This window comes from Molossus molossus, unplaced genomic scaffold (genome assembly GCF_014108415.1).
Source record: "Molossus molossus isolate mMolMol1 unplaced genomic scaffold, mMolMol1.p scaffold_m16_p_22, whole genome shotgun sequence".
Lineage (NCBI taxonomy): Eukaryota > Metazoa > Chordata > Mammalia > Chiroptera > Molossidae > Molossus > Molossus molossus.
In genome coordinates, this window is record NW_023425358.1 from 37,820,277 (window position 1) to 37,839,194 (window position 18,918).

Genomic DNA, 18,918 nt, shown 5'->3' on the forward strand with positions numbered 1-18,918 from the left:
CACCATGGTCAACTCCCCTTTTTCCCCTCGGGGGGGCTCTGAGACCCATACAGGCAAATACTCCTCCCCTAGCCTCTGCCATGAGCATTAGCGACACCCAGGGACCCTGAGCCCCGCCTGCAGCACACCTGAGTCCTCACCTGTTTCCCTGAGGTCAAAGCAGAATTATTTTTCAATGATAAGAACACACTTTCCGTGGTGAATCCTGATGTCGGCACTTTATACAACAGTCACCTCTCAGCTCAGACATCAGGCCCCTCGCTCCCGGCTCTCTCCTGGGTGTGAGCAGGGCAGGGGGGGGGGAGCTGGCGAGTGGTGTTGGGGTCACAGCGCAGCTTCGGGTGCCTGACGCCCGACTTCCCACTCCGGCCGGGCACCCCGACCGCCACGTGGACTCGGGTGGACGCCTGGCGGCCCATGATTGGGGTGACGGTGCCCATTTCTGAGGGTCGCTGTAGGCACTCAGCGAGTTAATTGTTTAAATACGGCCCTTCGCCTCGATATGCTCGTATCATTTCACAAGATGATTGGATGTTCTTGACATTCTGCCTTGAGGATAATTCTCAAATTCCACGCGTGATTAGAAGCAGATCAGGAGAATTGCGGGATGGCTCCCTGGGGTCCCCAGCTGCCCATACAGCTGACTGCCTTCTGCATGGCAGCCTATGATCTTCATATGTTCATGGTTTGGGGGAGTTGAAAGGGGGCAGGGGAATCGTAATGTCCTTAACCCCCCAGGTGGGGGTGGATCTAAGTCAGCACACGAGTTTGATGCAGGACAGTGATGTCAGGGCCAGACGGACGTGCTCTTCATCCCCTGGGGCAGCGTGGACCGTCCCGGGTGGTGGTGGGCTTAGCCGGGTCCTGCTGGGCCGCCTGCGTGCAGAGCCCTCTGGGGCTCGCTGTCCCTGGCCCCGCAGTGATGGGCTGTTCTGCTCTCACTGATGCTCATGCCAGGCCAGGCCAGTGACTGGGATGGCCCCGCCCTCAAAATGGGACCAGGAAACCATCTGAAGCAAAAGGGTAGTTTATTGGGTCATGGAAGCCAAAAGGTACATGAGTAGATGGGCTTCAGGAGCAGCTTGATCCAGCATCCAGGTGATCTCACTGGGCCCCATCTAGATCTCCCTTTCCCGTCCTCGTGACGTAGCCAGCACCACATCCTTCAGGGCCCACACGTGGCACAGAGGAGTGACCATCTCTGAGCGTTTTCCACCTGAGTCTTGGCGTCAACCACAGAGCACATGGGCTGGGGGTGGGAAAGGGGGTGGTTGCCTGGGGGGAAACGGAGGGGCCTCTCTCAGGAAAACCTATACCAGCGGCCAGACAGCAGGGGTCCCCCACGCTGCCGTGCGTTGATAATTGGGGAGCTCAAAGTCGGGCAGGCAGGCCGCGTGCCGGTGGTCACGTGCGGTGAGTAGACCGCAGACCTCCAGGCTGTGGTGGGCACCATCCCCAGGGCTTCTCCTGCTGGATGGTGAACTGCGAGGTCAGGCTCCTCACCGGACGTACCAGCCTCGAGCCTTAAAGGGACCAGGCTCTGAGCCACAGAATTCGGCTGCGGCATCAGACAGCGAGCAGCGGACTCACCCCGGGCGCCAGCACCCGGCCTGGCAGGGGCGGCCCGCCCTCCTTCCGGCGATGCAGCCATCTCTTGTTCCGTTCCCAGGATCACCGAGGCAGCCGCGTACCCCAGCTGCCCGCTGTCCGCCGCCAGCTACCTCATCTCCCTGGAGGTCACCCCGCCGCCCACACTCTCCCAGAACTTATCGGGGTCCCCGCTGATCACCGTCCGCCTCAGGCACAAGCTGGTGAGTCAGGGGCCGCCCCGCCCTCATTTCTGTCTCTAGATTCGGTTTGCTCAGAGGAGCCTGCGTCACCTGCGCGGCTGTGTCGGGACCTGTGAGGAGCCTGTGCTGGCCGAGGGGTGCTTGTCCCTCGCCGCAGCTCCCGCTGGGGACCAGGTTGGAGTGTGGTGGGAAGCGCTGCGGACGGCCGTGCTGGCCGAGTGCGGGGGTGTAGAAAGGGCTCGAGGCGGCTGCAGCTCATTAATGTCCTTTTCGGAGGCAGCGGGGTGAACGGGCTGTTCTCGGGACCTCGACGCCGGCCATTAGCAAGATGAAGGCGCCGTCTCCCGAGCTCCGGGCCCGGGTGATGCGCGGTGGGTCCCTCACTGTGGCTCTTCCTCACTTCTTCGTCTGTGCCGATGGGCAAGGTCAGGGCGTCCTGGGGAGACAGAGGTGCCGCCGTCCTTAGAGAAAGGATGGCTGTCGTCCGGCCGAGACGGCGTCCTGAGTGGGACGTACCGGGGACCGAGACAGAGCTGTGGCCGTGGGACGTCCTGCGAGGTGTCTCCTGCCAGGTTCTCCGTTTCATTCCATCCGGTCCCATCCACCCCCATCCGCCCGAACACTGACTGAAGGCCTACTGTGTGCTGGCCCAGTGCTCACAGCTGTGGCCCCTCGGGGGTCCTTCCACCCTCCTCCAAGGGGGCGCGTCCCACCGGCTGAGTGAGGCACCGTCGCCTGCCCTGCGCCGTCCCCGCCACCTTCCCCCCTTCCCGTCCCGAGATGCGAGCCACCCACTGTCTGTGTTTGTGGGTTCCCGGGGGACGGAGAGCACCCGCCGCCCGTTCCTCCTCAGGGGCTCCCGGCTCCTGTGGACCCTCCGCCTCCCCTCCTGTCTCCGGGAAGGACGCGTCCTCCTTCCAGAGCCTTCTCCAGGGACCTGCCTCCCGCGGCCCCTCCCACGTCGATCCCTCCCCACGGGTCCGTCCACCTGCCTGCAGCCCGCCCCAGGCACGCCAGCGACCCCCCGAGCGTCACACACTTAAAGTATTTAGAAGTTCTCATAAAACACACACAACATAACATTTACCCTCCGAACCACTTTTCCCCCCAATCCTCACTCGAGGATATTTTTCTATGTATTTTAGAGAGGGAGGGAGAGAGAGAGAAACATCGACGTGAGAGAGACACATCGACTGGCTGCCTCCCACACGACCCGACCAGGGCCGGGGATAAACCGCAACCGAGGTACGTGCCCTTGGCCGGAATTGAGCCCGGGTCTCTGGTCTGCAGGCCGACGCTCTAACCACTGAGCAACCCAGCCAGGGCCTGTCCAAACCATTTTCAATTGCACAGCCCTGGGCAGTAACCGCATTCGCTGTTGCATGACCGTCACCACCACCACCACCCAGGACTCTGTCATCTCCCCAAACTAAAGCTCTGTCCCCCGACGACCCTCCCCCCCAGCCCCTGACGACCTCTGCTCTCTGTCTCCATGAACTGATGAGCCTGGGGACCTCCTGTAAGTGGAACCTTGCGGCATTTGTCATCATGACTGACCGGCGGAGTTCACCAAGCTCTGCGCCCCCCCAGGTTGGCCGCGCGGGGACAGAGCCGAGCCCCCGGCCCCACAGTAGCAGAGCCCGGCCGCGCCTGAGGGGCCCGGTGCTGTCTGTGGGTCTCTGTGGCTCTTCCTGGGGGACAGCTCACGGCTGGGCAGAGGCCGGTCCCCCCCGCCCGCGCGAACAACACAGACTCGGAAGGTGCATTGCTGGGTGGGGGCTGCGGAGGATTCCAGGGCTTGTGGCGCTGGGACTTCGTGTGCGGCCGGGAGACGCTGCAGGTGTGACCCGGCGTCCATGGCGGCAGCGAAGGCTGCAGGGCAGCTGGGGCTGAGGTGCTCGAGGGGAACGTCGCCCTGGGGAACGGGGTTGGGGGGACCACGAGAACCAGAGGCACAGACACCTGGGACGCCCTCGCAACGTGTGTGAAGGTGGCGGCCGGCGGGCGAGGTCTGAGGGCAGCCTGGCCAGGCCTGTGGGCGCTGGGCCTTGTCGGGGCTGGTGCCTCTGCAACCCTCCGGGGGCCCAGCGGCCGGCTGGTCCTGTGCGCCGAGGACGTGAGTCCCACACGGAGCCCGGGGTCCGGCGGCGCCGAGTGTGTGTGGCGCCTCCTGGGGGTGTCCCCACAGCCTCTGATGTTTGCGGAGAAGCCGTAAATCTGTTCTTCCGACCGCACCTCTGATGTGTTGTTTGCGGTTCATTCCGGCTCCTCAGGACGTCAGCCGCAGCAGGTCCGTGGGCTGGAGCCAGCGGCATGGTCACCAGCTACAGCCTCCATGTTTGGGGGTATTTTTGGGAGGGGTTGTTTTGCTTTTTATTTGAGACCATTTTAAACTTCAACATTGTAAACGGGGACCGAGTTCCCACATACCATTCACCCATTGGACCCTAATGTTAATATCCCTTTTAATTTTATTTTTCTTTCTTTTTATCCTCACCGAGGACATTTTTCCATTTTTTGTTCAGATAGAGTGGGAGGGAGAGAGAGAGAGAAACATCCATGTGAAAGGGACACATCGAGTGGCTGCCTCCCGCACGACCAAAGAGGGCCGGGGACAAACTACAACCGAGGTACGTGCCCTTAGCGGGAACCAAACCCGGGTCTCCCTGGACCGCAGGCTGATGCTCTAACCGCTGAGCCAAACCGGCCAGGACTTAATTTTATTTTTCAATTGCAGTTTATGTTCCATATCACTTTGTGTTGGCCTCAGGCATGCGGCAAAGCAGTGGGACCATCGGATACTTTACCCGGGGGTCGGTCACGCACCGGTCTGTACACAGAAGGGGACTGGAGAGCCAGGTTGCCAGCCCACGACCTCTCCTGTGACCCTCGTGTGCATTCGCTTCGCATCTGGACAGAGCATTTGGAGCTGCTGACCCCAGAGAACACGGAATGGATTTTATTAAAATCTCGCTACGGCTGTTGCGGTCCAGCCCAGTAGCAGTGTTGGGAGCGGCAGGGTCTGGACCGAGCTGCCCTGTGCGAGGGTGTGTTCAGGAGGGGCAGGTGCGGACGGCTCTGCTGGCTGGGACCCAGGCCCAGGCTCGGGAGCAGGGGGCTCCCAGTGGTCCCGAAGGTCACTGGGCTTCCGGCGAGGCGGGCGAGGCCGCATCCGGTGGAAAGGGTTAGGGTCCTGTGCTTTCCGGGAGCTTGACTTCTCTCGAAGGGCACCCCTCTTTCAGCCTGGTAAACGCAAGGAGCCAGGGAGAGCGGTCGGGAGAGGCAGCTCCGTCCAGGGAGGCTCTGGGCAGGGATTCTGTGGCATCATCTTCCAGGGTCCCTGCCGCTGTCTCACCCCAGGGGCGTCTCGCCAGGTCCAGAAGCCCGGTGAGGGCCTGCGGGAGGCCCGTCTTCCCAGACACAGCGGGACGGGGGCTCTGCGACCCGGCCGCCGCGCAGGGCGTTGGTGGAAGTCCGCGTGTCAGTCTCCCCGGAGCCGTGAAGGTGCCCGGAGAAGGAGGGAGGTGGGTTGAAGCGCTGCCCTGGGGTTATTTCTGAAGCCAGAGTTTCTGACGGAGGTGGGGCGCCGGACGGAGGGGTGTTTACCATTCCAGAGGGCGGTAATTGAGGCCTGCGGAGCCGGGCGCTCTCCGGGGCTTTGGGGTTTCCCTTTGAAGGTTGCTTTCACATTTCTGAGGACGCTTTGGAGACCCACTCTTTGGAGTTAAAACGGTCTGTCCGGTGGGAAACATTTGTCCGAGGGCAAGCCCGTGTGCTGTGCGGGAGAGCGGGCGCTGGGAGCAGAGGTGGACGCACGCGTGTCCCCGTCCTCGTGGAGGGGAGCCGGGCAGAGGCCGCCTCGGAGAGAGGCCGAGGCCCAAGGCTGAGACGCCCGGTTTGCCTGGCACGGCGTGGGTTGCGGCCCCGCGGGGTCCCCGGGCCTGTCCTGGGTCCCTCAGAGGGACAGACCTAAACCCTACTTAGACCACTGCCCGCCGGGGGTGCTGCCCACGCTCCTGGGACACGTGCGCCCGCTGCTCGGTCCTCGGCGAGTGCGTGAGTCTCACGGGACGGGCCGGCCACAGGGCAGGTGGGCTCGGCGTGGGCATGAGCTCCCCCTGCACCCTGACCCCAGGCTCTGCGATGGGGCTGCGACAGGGTGGGCACCACACCGAGGCTGCCGCCCCGCCCATCGGGGCGCCGCCACCCCTCAGGCCTTTCCCGGTGCCCCCCAGGCAGCTGGCAGGCCCATTCAGCATCCCATCCGAGCCATAGGCCCCCCTCCTCCCCGAGGGCCCGTCCCGTGTCTCGGGGGCACCGTGCGGCCGGCTGGCGTCTCCTCCTGGCCCCCTCCTTCCTCTGCCTGCTCAGGGCGGTCACACCTGTCAGAGAAATGGCGAGACTGTCACCGTGGCCGCCCCTTGTGTCCAGTCACTGTCCTCAGCAGTTAGTGTCGTCAGCCCTCCGTCCCAAGGAAGCTCCCGGTGAGGCCGTGGTAGTGCAGAAGCCTGGTTTCTCTCTCAGCCTCGTGGGGACAGCGCCCACCGTACCACGGAGCTCCCTGCCGAGTGGGCGGTGGTCCCGTGGCCACGCCCAGACGGCGGTCAGGCAGGACTCGCAGCCCCAGGGGCAGCTGGGACTTTGTCGGGGGAGGGTGTGGACAGGAAGGTCCAGGCAGGTGAGGGACGGGGCCCCCCCCAGCTCCTTTCTGTGCTGAGAGGGGTAGAGAACTGGGGGTCTGCTCAGGCCCCCGCCACTGTGAGCCTGCGTCCCAGGGGGGTGGACGTGCACCCACGAAGCCCTGATCTCTGTGATCGTGACACAAACAGTGGTGGCAGCAGCTCATGGCCACGGAGCTGCTTCCCACGAGGACCGTCCAGCCCTCGTCCCCCCTGGCCTGAGGACCCCGCGCTGTGACCGCCGGCAGCGGTGTGCCTTCTCAGGGCGCCCTCGCCTGTGCCAAGCGAACGCTCCGTGTGCTGGGGGCAGGGGTGCAGTGAGCACAGGAAGCCGGGTGCTGCCCCTGGGGGTCGAGTCCAGAGTCAGGCCTTGGGCAGTGCCCACGTGAGGCCCCTCTCTTCATCCTGATGGGCACCTCCAGGGCCTGACATTCCTGTGGACCCCGCACCTCGGGCATTGCGGGCGGGACGGCGGCACAGGGCCCCGGAGCGCAGGCACGGGCTGTGGACGCTGAGACACGCGGTGGGGGCCGGGGAGACCCCCCGGCAGGCCCCGCACGCCAGGGATGATGGAGCCTGAGCACCTCGGGGGGGGGGGGGGGCGGAGAGGAGCCCCACCTGCTGCTCTTGTTCTGAGAGGTCCAGGCCTCTCCTCCCCCACAGGAAGGGGGTGACCTCAGTGACAGCCTCCTGGGCAGGAGGCCAGGGCGGTGGGGCCGGATGGCGAGCGTTCAGCTTCAAAGGTGTGAGGAGCAAAGACTCGCCACCTCTGGAGAAGCTGCGGATTAATGGGACTCACACAGGGACCTGAGGTCCTACCTGGCCCTCCGAGGACACCAGGAGGTCGGGTGGGACACGGCCGAAGGACCCCGGGGTGGACATCTCCGTGCTGCCCCTCCGCACTGTCCGCAGCTCCGTCTGCCGTGTCTGTGCCCTGGGCTCCGGGGCTGAGGGCTGGCTGAGCCACTCCTCGGGGTGAGGGTCAGAGAGCAGAGGGCGCAGGCCCAGCCCCTGTGCTCCGTCAGCCCTGGTCCTCTCCCCCACCTGGCTCAGGTGTGACCGGACAGTGCGAAGGACACACAGCGCCTCTGGCGTGGCCCCTCTCTGTCCATCAGCCTGGGTGCCGGCCCATCTCTTCCCCTTGGGGCGCTGGGTGTCCTGACCCCGCGTGTGAGCTGCGGGGGCGCAGCCCAGGCGACAACGTCGTCAGGGGTCAGGGACGTGGGGCACCGGGCAACGTGAACGGGCGTGGGTGACGCGTGGCAGCATTGTGTCGGGGAGGCCCCGGGAGGTGGCCTGGAGGACCCGCCGGCTCACAGCAGAGCAGACCCGGGCTGCACCTCTGGTCTCAGGAGGGGCTGGGACACCAGGGGCCTGTGCCACCCGCCTCGTCACAGACGCTGGCTGCAAACCTCGCCCTCCGACCTCCGCCCTCCGCCCTCCTGTCCTGCCGTCTTGTGCGTGTCTGCCCCCCCGGGTCCTCAGAGGCGGGGGTGTCGCTCGTCCCTCTCACAGCTGCCTCGCTGGCCCGCAGTGGACACTCAGCAAAGGTTCGTGAGGAAGGAGGGAAGGCGGGTGGGCGGGGAGGTCACAGATCGGTCCACGTGGGTCGCGACGGCACACATTCTCCACCCGAACAGTGACATGACCATCGGCCACTTCCAGCCGAAGACTGTTTTGAAAGGGGACCTCGTCCTCGCGTCCCTGGTGGGCGCGCCCAGCCGCACGGGTCCCCCGGGTGGCTCATCAGCATTCTCTGTGCATGTGGCCAGGCCCTCGGAGTTTCTGGGTGACAGCATCTCCCTGGGGGCCTGCGGCAGTCCAGGGCGGACAGGAGAGCCTGGGGCCAGACCACTCACAGTCACACTGGCCGTCGGGAACTCCGGGCTGGGCCGCCGCATTCCTGGCAGATAACGCTCATGGCGGCGGCGGCGGCTCTGCCCGGGGCCCACCCTGCACATCCCCGGCCGCCCGGCCCTGTGGGGAGGTGGGTGTGTGAGCCCCGTTTCGGGGGAGCCGCCAGCTCTCACATGTCAACTCCGCGCCAAGCGAGGACTGATGTGAGGAGCACAGGCTGGGTCAGCCTGGAAACGGGGGGCTGGGCTCCCGGAAGCAGTGGGTGATGTCCATTCCTCCCACTGTGTCCCCACCCCGGTTCTGGGAAGGAGAGGGCCGTCCACCCTCCAGGGAGGTGAGCGCAGGGTTTGCGGGTCCAGTGGCACAAAGAACAGATGTCCACGGGGGACGGGCCAGCTGCCTTTCTGACTGTGAGCAGGGCCTGGACGGCTCGGGTGGACCCGGTCACCCCGAATCCCCTCCCCAGAGACAGGGTTCCTTCCAGCCGCCTGGGCTGCCAGCCCCTCCTGGGGCTCCACCAGGAGGAGTGGGGGGCAGCGACGCGCTGAGCCGGCTGGGGCAGGGGCTCTGGGCTGGGCTCTGTACGAGGCAGAGGGCCAGCCAGGCGCCGCCCCGCTGATGTCCGGGTCGTAATTTATCCCCGATGATGATAGGGCGTTGATCCTGGAACTTTTTATAGTTTGCATGAAAAATTCCCGTCTGCCGAGGAACCGGCCGCCTTTGTGGGCAGGAGGGATCCTTTTCGGACGGGCGCGGCCCCAGTGCAGGGGCCACACCCACGCCCATCCCTCGAGTCTGGAAGCGGGTCCTCCTGCTGGGCTGGGGGGCCCTGGCTCCCTTTCCAGGCCGGTCCCCTGGCCTTGGAGGCCTCCGGGTCCTTGCTGAGCTGGGCCCCGGCCACGGCGAGGGAGGGAAACGCGGACAGTGTCCAGGCCGCAGGTGGGGGTGGGCCGGCCAGCTTCTGCGGGGAGACAGAAGTCAGCATGAGCACAGCAAAGCGGGTCCCCCTCTGCCGGAGCGCGAGCTCCGGAGTCCACACAAGTTCGCTGTGTGACCCTGGGCTGGGCTCTGGAGGTCTCTGGTCTCAGCTCCCGCCTGGCACAGGGGGGCCTGTGCTGGCAGCAGAGGTGGGGGGGCTGCGGCGGAGGGTGTGGGCTCGGCCAGAAGGCGCCGGGCACCGTCCTCCAGCCCCTTCGCCCCCCTGCTGTGTTCCTCCCTCGCGGGGTCGGTCTCCACCCATGCCCTTCTCTGCTCTGCACCCATGAACCCCGTTTCGACCTCAGCACCTCCTCCCCTCTAAGTAGCCCCAGCATGAAACCCTGGGGAGAAAGTGCTCACCCCAGCATTTCCCCGGTCGGCACGGAGACGCAAGCCCAGTACGAGCAGGGTCTGTCCAGGCTCCAGCCCAACGGCCTGCTCGCCAGCTGGGCCCGGGAGCTGCCTCTGCGGATGCTGGTGATGGATGGGGTACCTTTCTGGTGACCCCCACAGCACAACCGTGAACCCCGTGCCGTGTGGGCGCTGACAGCGGGGACACAGGTAGCCCGTCAGGAACAGTTCTGCTGGAGAAAGGGTGGCCTGTCCTAGGCGTCGTGGCAGCCAGAGGCCCACAGCAGAAGGGCCGTGGCCGTGGCCGTGGCCGCCGTGGGAGGACCCGGACACAATTCTCCCTCTGCGCCGTGTGAGCACGGGGTCCGGAGTGTGCGAAGGCTGGGCCTCGCCACCCGTGGGGGCCCCTTGCAGCGTGCAGCCCCCCAGTTTTGGAAGAGAAGAAGCGTCGCCATCATCGCCTGGATGCGGCCGGACTGCTGGGCGGAGCTGCCGGAACTACAGTGACCGCGGGGACCGAACTCTCCGGCTGCCCCTGCTGCAGCGTTTGGCCTCTGTGTTCGGCTGGGGATGAAGGTGACGTCCGGACCGAGCGGGATCGGGGGCTGCGCTGACAGGTCCCCGGAACAGCGGGGCTCCTCACGTCCTCTGCAAGCTCCGCGAGAGCCCAGGTCCCTTCCCTCCGCGTCTGTCCCTGGGCCAGAGGCCGCCCGTGAGCACTTGCCTTGAAGGACGTTCCCATCCGCGTCCCCGTGTTGAGGTACATGGAGATCTCTGCAACCACAGATGCTTTTCTGGAGACGGGACCTCGGGCCCAGCGGTGGGTGTGTGATTCCGAGAGCTTCCTGAACGTCTCTGGACCAAACGCTGACTCTCCAAGGCAGACGGGGCTCTGTCTCCGTGGCGGCTGAGCGTGAGCTGAACTTGCCTGCGGACGTGCTCACACTCATCGCCCCACATGCACACGGTTCGCGTGGGGTCTCCTCCTCATGCTGCAGTCACGGCTGCTGGAGCCCAGGGAGCCCTGACCGAGTTCTAGCTCGTCCCGGCGTCTGTCTACCTGGCAGACCCATTGCTGGCTCAGGAGAGACCAGGAGAGAAGGGGTCACGGGGCAGAGCCGAGGGGAGGCTGCTCCCCATACACGGGCAGAAAAGCTTTGCTATGGAGGCTGAGCTCTGGGTGTTGCCTCTGGGCGGGGAGCTCACTACCTGTCTGAGGCAGGACCACACTTCCAGGACAGCCGAGGCTGCGGGCTACATGGGGGCTCTGGGGCAGGGGGGACCCTGACCGAGGTCCTTCCTGGGAGGTTCTTTGGCTCCAAGAGGTCCAGGGCCACTGACCAGCAGTCCATGCCACATTCAGGTCTCTGTCTTACCTGTCCCGAACTTGGCCTCCGAGTGAGCTCTGGGGCTGCACACCTTCCATGCTGAGCCACAGGGGGGTCTCTCCGAGGTGGAGGTACACTCCCGGTCATGGCCGTCAGGGAATCAAAAGACCCGGGCGTTCCTGGTGGCCGCGGCGGGATGGCAGGTCGGACGATCTCACTGAGGTGGAGTTGGAGAGACACACAGACACGCACGCACATCAGGGTAAATTGAGAGACACGGGAACAGGTGCTGAGCAGCCAGAGCAGTAGGACTTGAGGACACTGTCCTTTCTCGGTGGCTCTACGGGCCCGACGTAGGGAGGACGGCTCTGGTTCCGTGAGCTTGTTCGCAGCCGGAGGCGTGTGGACGGGGCACAGTCGGGGCATCAGCAGCTAGACCGGCCGGGGCTGCCGTCCCTCCTCCAGGGACGGAGCTTCCCCCACAGCGTGTCCAGGAGCCGAGTCCCAGCGCGCCTGGGCCCTCGTCTCTAGCATAGGTGTGTCGGGGGGGCTCTGCCCGGAACACGTGACATCACTGTACCCGTGCCCAGGGCCGGGCTGTCCTGTCGCTGGCACAGAGCCCGGCTGCTCTCTCAGGTCCAGGCTCTGACCCTCCCGCCGTCCTAGCCGCCTGCTGGTCTTCCACTGTGTCCTGTCCATCCTCTCTGGCCCCTTCCGCGGACTCGGCACCTGCCCGCCCGCTGCAGAGCCAGGCTCGCCCCTCGCACTGCCTCTGTTCCCACACTGGCACCTTCCTGTCCCCTGAAACTGTGTCCCCACAGGCAGGATGGTGGCATTTTCCTTCCTGCCCGCCCGCCTCCTCCCGCCGGCTCAGGAAGGCCCCTGTCAGCGAGAGCTCTGTGGGAGGCGCCCGTAGCGACGTGGGTGGGCCTGGGTCTCAGTCGGCCCTGCTGGTCTCTGACACCCGGGAACAGCTGAAGAACCCTGTGTGTACCCCTCAAGGTCAGGAGGCAGCCTCGCTCCCCTCCTCTGACCGGTGTGTCCAGGGTTCCCACTGAGATGTAAACGTGGTGGGGCGCAGCCCGGCCCAGTGAAGGACCCTCGCCCCGTGGGCTCGGCGGGCGGCTGTCTGCCCAAGCAGATGGCTTCCTGCCCTCCAGGGCCTTACATGTGCAGGACTCTCTGAACTGGTCCCTTGAAGTGACAGGAACATCTTAGCAGCTGCGTTGAAGGTGTGAAAGGCGTCTTTGATATTCTCGCTGTAGACTGAGAGCCGTGACTTTCCCCTTCGGAAAAGTCGTCTTTCAACACATGGGGAGGGCACTTCATGGGGAAAGACTTCTGTTAGCTCACAGAAGGGTTTACTTTTGCATGTGGGTATTTCAGGCCTCGAGAAATTTGGGCTAAACCAGTTTACTTATGAGCTTTTTCTTTATTGATTTTAGAGAGAGAGAGAAACATCAATGAGAGAGAACATCGATTGGCCACCTCCTGCAGGCCCCTCACTGGGAACTGAGCCCACAACCTGGGCGTGTACCCTGACCGGGCAGCGAACCGGCGACCTCTTGGTGCAGGGTCCATGCTCAACCACTGAGCCACACCGGCCGGACTACCTATGAAATTATAAAACAGAGGAGCAGCCCTGGCCAGTTTTGCTCAGCGGTTAGAGCGTCGACCTGCGGTCCAGAGAGACCCGGGTTTGGTTCCCGCTAAGGGCATGTACCTCGGTTGCAGTTTGTCCCCGGCCCTGGTTGGGTCGTGCGGGAGGCAGCCACTCAGTGTGTCCCTTTCACGTCAATGTTTCTCTCTCTCTCTCTCCCTCCCACTCTGTCTGAAAAAAAAAAAAAATGGGACAATGTCCTTGGGTGAGGATAAAAAAAACCAAAACAGAGGAGCAAAGAGTGGAAAGTGGGGGACAGGAGATTCACAGAACTATGAGCCCCCCACACACGGGAGAGTCCTGGCTTCCCCTTAGACACGCTGGAATGCACACTGGGAGGCCCCAGATCCCTGTTTTCTTTTCCACATAAAATCACTCACCTTTCATGGAAAATATCATCATTTTTAATGTGGTTTGTAAGCAGATTAGAGACCACAAATATGATGCCGTGTTATTAGCAGCCATGGAATTGGGCTATAAAATAGATCAGAATGTTATAACCTTCAAATTGCATCCCGTTATTCGTGTGGAAATGGGAATATTCCGCTCCCTGGGACACGCTGACGCGGCCCCCGGCGGGCCCCGCACTGAAATGTCCTGATCGCCTGCAAACCCTCCAGCCCACGCGTGTCCTGAGGGTTCTGTTTCGTGGTTTGCGCGGTGAAAAGCGGATTTCTTCCTCCCTTTTGCGACGGAGGCGGCGTCCCCTGCTCTGATGGTGAACGGTCTCCAGACACACATTTGAGGTTATACTTTATAATTCGGGAAGGTCCTCCGGCTGCGGGAAGAAATCGCAACGTGTGGCCTTGGAAATGAGACCCGATGAGGGTGGCTGACTGGGGACCCAGGTTGTGCCGGGATCTGGTGACCGTTCCCAGGTGGCTGAGATTTGAGGCGCTAAGGAGGCAGGTGAGGGTCATTGCCAATTGTGGGTGAGTCGTCCACAGTGATGGGCGTGTCATCTGCTGCGTGTGGTCCCGGTCACTGGCTTAGTGACCAAGTCCGTGTTCCTGTGCAGAATTCAGCAGGACCCAGGGTGGAGATGCCCCTTACCCACCGCTGGCCGGGCGCTGAGGCCTGTTCCCTGGGGCGGGGGGTTCTGGGGGTGCCTGGTGTCTCTGGGGTCACCTTGGGGGCGTTTGGGGGGGCAAGGTGTGAGGTCGGGTAAAGGTTAGTGATCCCGGGCCAGAACAGGCCCTCAACTACCTGAACCAAACTGGAGACTCAATTAAATAAAACTCAGCAGCCTGTGGCTTAACGGCTAAGGCACCCCAGCTGCCCTGGTCCGAGGGCCCTGCCTCCTCCCCGCGCCCGTGTGCTCTGCTCCGCAGCCGTGGGTCCCTCCGGCCCCCTCCGAGCCGGCACAGTTGGAAGCGCCACGCTGGGACCAGGCTGGGTGCCCGGGCTGCCTGTGTGGGTGCGTTTCCCTGACAGCGTCGCTGGGCATGGGGATGATTCGAAAACACTCTGTTCGGCTTTGAGGGGGGCTGATCTAATTCCAGATCCCATTAATTTCACAGGTTCTGATTGTCTTGTTCTTCGCCTGAAGCGTGAAAACAATTTCCTCTGTGCGTGCGCGTGTGTCAGGCCGCTCGCCGAGCGGAGACCGTGTGCACACCGGCGTCTGCAGGCTGCTGGGCCTCACGCGCCCCTGGGGTTCATGGCGGGGGGGTCTGGGGGCCCTCGAGGACCACCACCTGGAATTTAGTTCCCCCGGAGGGTCCCACAACCCCGCACTGATGGTAAAAATGGAAACGGGAGCTCCCAGGGCTGTGCCGACACCATGTTCCTGGGAGCTCAGACCTGGGCACGTGGGGGCATGTCTGGCCCGGTCCCAGGTGGAGACATTCCTGGGGGGCCTCAGACACAATCAGTGGGGCTGTCTGGTGCGGTTGGTGACCAGCCCCTCGCTGTCAAGCAGGGTCCCTCAGCTTCAGGACTCGGGGGTTCAAGGTGAATGTCACCTTTTCCTCAACCTGATGATGACACCCTCGTTTCCTGGTCCTGCGCCACAGGGTAACTGATGGGAATGCCCCCCCCCCAGGCACTGGGGGAGCTGATGGGCGGCCGGCCTCCCAGTTTCTCCAGGAAAGTGGCCGTGGCAGGGCGACTCCCTTCACCCTCCGCAGGCCACACCCCAACGTTCACATTGGCCCCGCCCTCGGCTCCCTCCCGGGAGACAGAGCACAGCCTTCCTTCCTGCTGGGCTGCAGACTCCGAACACACGCGGAGGCGTGTGTTTCCCACGGCGGAGCCGGCCGGGCCGTGGCCAACCAGATTCCCGCTTCGGGTGTGACCTTGGCCCAGCCCCAGAGAATGCTGCCCGCCCTCCGCCCTCTGACCACACACACTGGGCTTCTTGTGGTCAGGGCTGGATTTTAAGCCCCCCCCCCCATCGAGGGTGGGGACTCAGCCTCCGCCCAAGGTCACGGGGGAGGACAGCGCTCCATCCGCACGGCCCTCGGGGCCTCCCACCGCCGTCTGGGGTGGCTCCCTCCGCCCGGCTTGTGTTAACGTCTCTCATGTGCACACCGATGCACCTCCTTGTTCCAGGGACACAGGAAGCCGTGCTGCAGGGCAGGGTCCCTGCCAGGCCCCTATTTGTAGCTTCAACTGTGTCGGTGCCCGTGCCTCAGTTTCCCCCGTTGGCGATCTTCTTGGGTGCTAAGTGCCGCAGTCACGGGGCTCCCTCTGTCCGAGCAGAGTCTCAGCAGGACATTCTCCCGTCCGTCGGCTCCACAAACGTTTAACCAACGCCTGCTGTGTGCCAGCCGCCGGCCAGGCACTGGGTACAGTGAGCAAGCCACCCACAGGCCCGCCGGGCGCACCTCCCAGCAGGAGGCAGAGAACAAGCCAATGAGTAAACACACAGCAGCCGCGTGGTGACCAAGGCCACGGAACGTGGACGAGGGAGGGGGCAGTGCAGGTGGGTGCCGCCCTGAATCGGCGTCTCGCTGGGACCGCGCAGCAGAGCGCGGAGAAAGTGAGGTTGTCTTGGGGGAAGAGCTTTCTGAAGGGGGGCACAGCAAGTGCAAAGGTCCTGAGGCTGGAGCCCTGGCCTGCGGGCTGGCCCCCCTGACCATGACCAGGTGCGATGGAGCCTCAGCGGCCTGGCACGTCACCAACCTGTGGCCGTGCGGCTTGTGGGGGCGGCTCCCGTTTCAGTGTTGGGGACCTGGCGTCATGAAGCATGTCATTCTCTCATTTCAGACGAGCAGACAGCACCTCGAGGCCACCAACAAGACGAACCACGTCTTCCTGTACTGTGCCTTCCTGGACTTCAGGTACTGTCTGCCAGGGAGGCTCCGGGGCAAGGGGGAGGCACCGCTGGGCGCCGGATGTCCGGGCAGGCTCGTCACCTGCCATGTCCTGACCTTGGCCCTTCATTTCTGGGGGCCACACAGCTGTATCCTCTGTGGATTCAGGAAATGACTCAGCACACGGGCAGGACCTGGAGGAGGTGCTGGGACAGGCGTCTCCAGACCACACTAGGGCTCGTCAGGGCTCAGCCTCCCAAAGCCCGGGGTGACCTTCCAAACCCTGGCTGCTCACTGGGGCCCCGCGGCCGCAGAACCGATGATGCTTTGAGGTTACATCATGTGGGGAAACCGGCCCCTTCATCACGGTCCCCTGCCCTCTTCCTCCCGGGAAGTAGCTGTAATCAAGTTCACTTCATCTTCTTTTTAAATCCTCACCTGAGGATATGTTTTTATTTATTTATTTTTCTTTTGAGAGAGAGGGGAAGGGAGAGAGAGAGAGAGAAGCATCGATGGGACAGAGAAACACTGATGTGGGAGGGAAACATGGATCGGTGCCTCCCGTAGGCACCTGACCGGAGACCAAACCTGAAACCTGGGCGTGTGCCCGCCCAGGCATCCAGCCAGCCTGGGGGAGCCCAGCCGCTGAGCCCCGACCGGAGCGGCGTCTCCATGTCGATGAGCAAGTTGGTTTCTCAGTTCGCGTTTGCGGGTGTCTGCCTCTCCCCGCCCTTCGCTTTGGCTTCTGTAGCTCCACCTTCGGGGGTTCCTTCCGGACTGCCAGTGGCCGGGTCTTGGGTTTCTTTCACCCCATCTGAGCATCCCTGGTTTGAGTTGGCGTCTCAGTCGTCTGTGTTGAACGTGATTATCGGTGTACTTGACCGGCTGCATCCTGCCGGCTGTTTTCTAGCTTCTCTCTGTTCCTCACGGTGTCAAGTTCCTTCACTCAGATTTGGGGGCAGATGTTTTGCCATTTTCTTCTCCACCGTTGACGCCTATGATGTGTGTCCTCTAACTAGAGGTATGTGTGCGGTCCGCCCGCTGTCCTCTCACGGCACCTGCCCGATACTCCCGTCGGGCACCCCCCTTTAGGGTGCCGCAAAGACACCGCACACTGCTAGCGGGGTGCTGTAGATAACGGATGACCTTCTAGAGCATTGGTCAACCCTCCTAACGCCGTGGCCTTCAATACAGGTCCTCATGTCGTGGTGACCCCCCAACCATAAAATTATTTTCGCTGCTACTTCATAACTGTAATGTTGCTACTGTCATGTCTTAGGCGACCCCTGTGAAAGGGTCATTGTACCCCCAAAGGGGTCGCGACCCACAGGTCGAGAACCGCTGTTCTAGAGCCATCAAAATGAAACAACGGCTGCCTGTGTACCGTTGTTTTTCCCTTTGCTTTTCTTGGTGCAGATCAAATTTCCCATCGGCATCACCCCCGTTCACGTCCCTCGCGGGGCCGTCTGTGGGCAGCGCATCCCGTGTCTGTCTGTCTGTCTGTCTGTCTGTCTGTCTGTCTGTCTGGGAAAGTATTCTGTTTCGCTTTTGAAAGACGGTCTCATTGGGCATAGAATTCTGGGTCACTTTTCTTCTAGACATGCCCTGTAAGAAACTATTCAAGCAATCTATCAACACATTTCTCTTTTAAAGAGTAAAACACCAGCCCGGTTGGTGCGGCTCAGGGGTTGAGTGTCGACCCTGCACCAAGAGGTCGCCGGTTTGGTTCCCGGTCAGGGCACACGCCCAGGTTGTGGGCTCGATCCCCAGTGGAAGGCGTGCAGGACGCGGCCAATAGATGTTCTCTCTCATCGATGTTTCTTTCTCTCTCTCTCCCTCTCCCTTCCTTTCCCTAAAATCAATAAAGGAAAAAGAAATTTTTTAAGAGTAAAACACCATGAAAAAGCAGGCAGGCATTGTCCTCTTGAGGCTTATCTTCTCCTGCTCCCTCCCCCGTCCCCAGCAATGACCACGTGGGGACACTTGTGAGGGTGTTTTCCCAATAACTTAGACGTGACTCATATTTGTGTTCAAAGCGCCGCGGGTGGCGTTAGTGTCGCGTTGCTCGCGGTCTCCACCCGCCTCGCTGTGCACTGTGCCCAGCACGCCGGCATCCTCGCTCGCACCCCGTGTTTTCTTTAAGCAGGTGAGCTTTCCTGCCTCCAGGCGATGCCCAGGTCACGGAGCTGCACGCGTGTTCACTGCCGTTGGCGTCGCGTGGCCTGCCTTCCGTGGCCGGTTTATTTCTTCCCACTGGCTCCCCGGGAAGTGGATCTTTAGGCCACAGAGCCATGCCACGCAGGGCCCGCCCCTCTTGCTAATCAAGGCCTCGCCGCACTCCGTGGCCTGGGGGATGTGGTTTCGCAGCCCTCCACCCCAGCCACGCCGTGCGGCAGCTCGCATCCCCGTGGCCGTGCACACCGAGTTCCACGCCCGTTAGCGTCCGGGCCGCCCTCCGGGTGAGGTCTGGCCTTCCTGCTGTCAGCAGGGCGGAGGTGCTGTAGATAATGACACGGCGTGGTGGCCGGCTCCGCCGGGGTCCCGGGAAAATGACGCTGCAGGTCGCTTTTAGTCTGACGTTGTGAGTGGGATTTGCTGCTCTGACCAGCGTCTGCAGAGGCCCTGGCGGTGCCCTCTGCCAGGTGCCCCCACCTCCCTGGGCAGAGCTGACCGTTCGTCATGAAAACTGCCTCCAAAGCTGCTGTCCAGAGTCCCGGCCCTCCCCAGTCACCCCAAAATGCCCCCTCCCACCCCGCCCAAGGCTCGCCCACTTACAGTCGCACCAGGTGTGTGGTGCATTCACGGACACCCACAAAAGCGGTGAGGGGCTACCGGTCACCCCACCTGACGGCCCCCCCTTTTCATCGGCATGTTCATGGTCAATGTCACAGTTACAGCTGAACATAAAGCAGAGAGAAACCAGAGACTTCCAAACTCCTCAACTTTAGATCTTCCCCCACCCAGAGCCCCACCAAAGATTTGTCTTTGCTGATAACACAGTTGCATTTCTGAGAAGAA

The 18,918-nt window shown here is 62.9% G+C and overlaps 1 protein-coding gene across 1 annotated transcript in view; it reads left to right on the forward strand.

Annotated features, from left to right (window-relative positions):
• ADGRD1 (adhesion G protein-coupled receptor D1) overlaps window positions 1-18,918 on the forward strand; it is a 64,001-nt gene that overhangs the window by 23,638 nt on the left and 21,445 nt on the right. Inside the window, exons 14-15 of the mRNA XM_036276826.1 lie at window positions 1,670-1,811; window positions 15,854-15,927. Coding sequence (XP_036132719.1) covers window positions 1,670-1,811; window positions 15,854-15,927 — 216 coding nt within the window. The remainder of the gene's footprint in view (window positions 1-1,669; window positions 1,812-15,853; window positions 15,928-18,918) is intronic.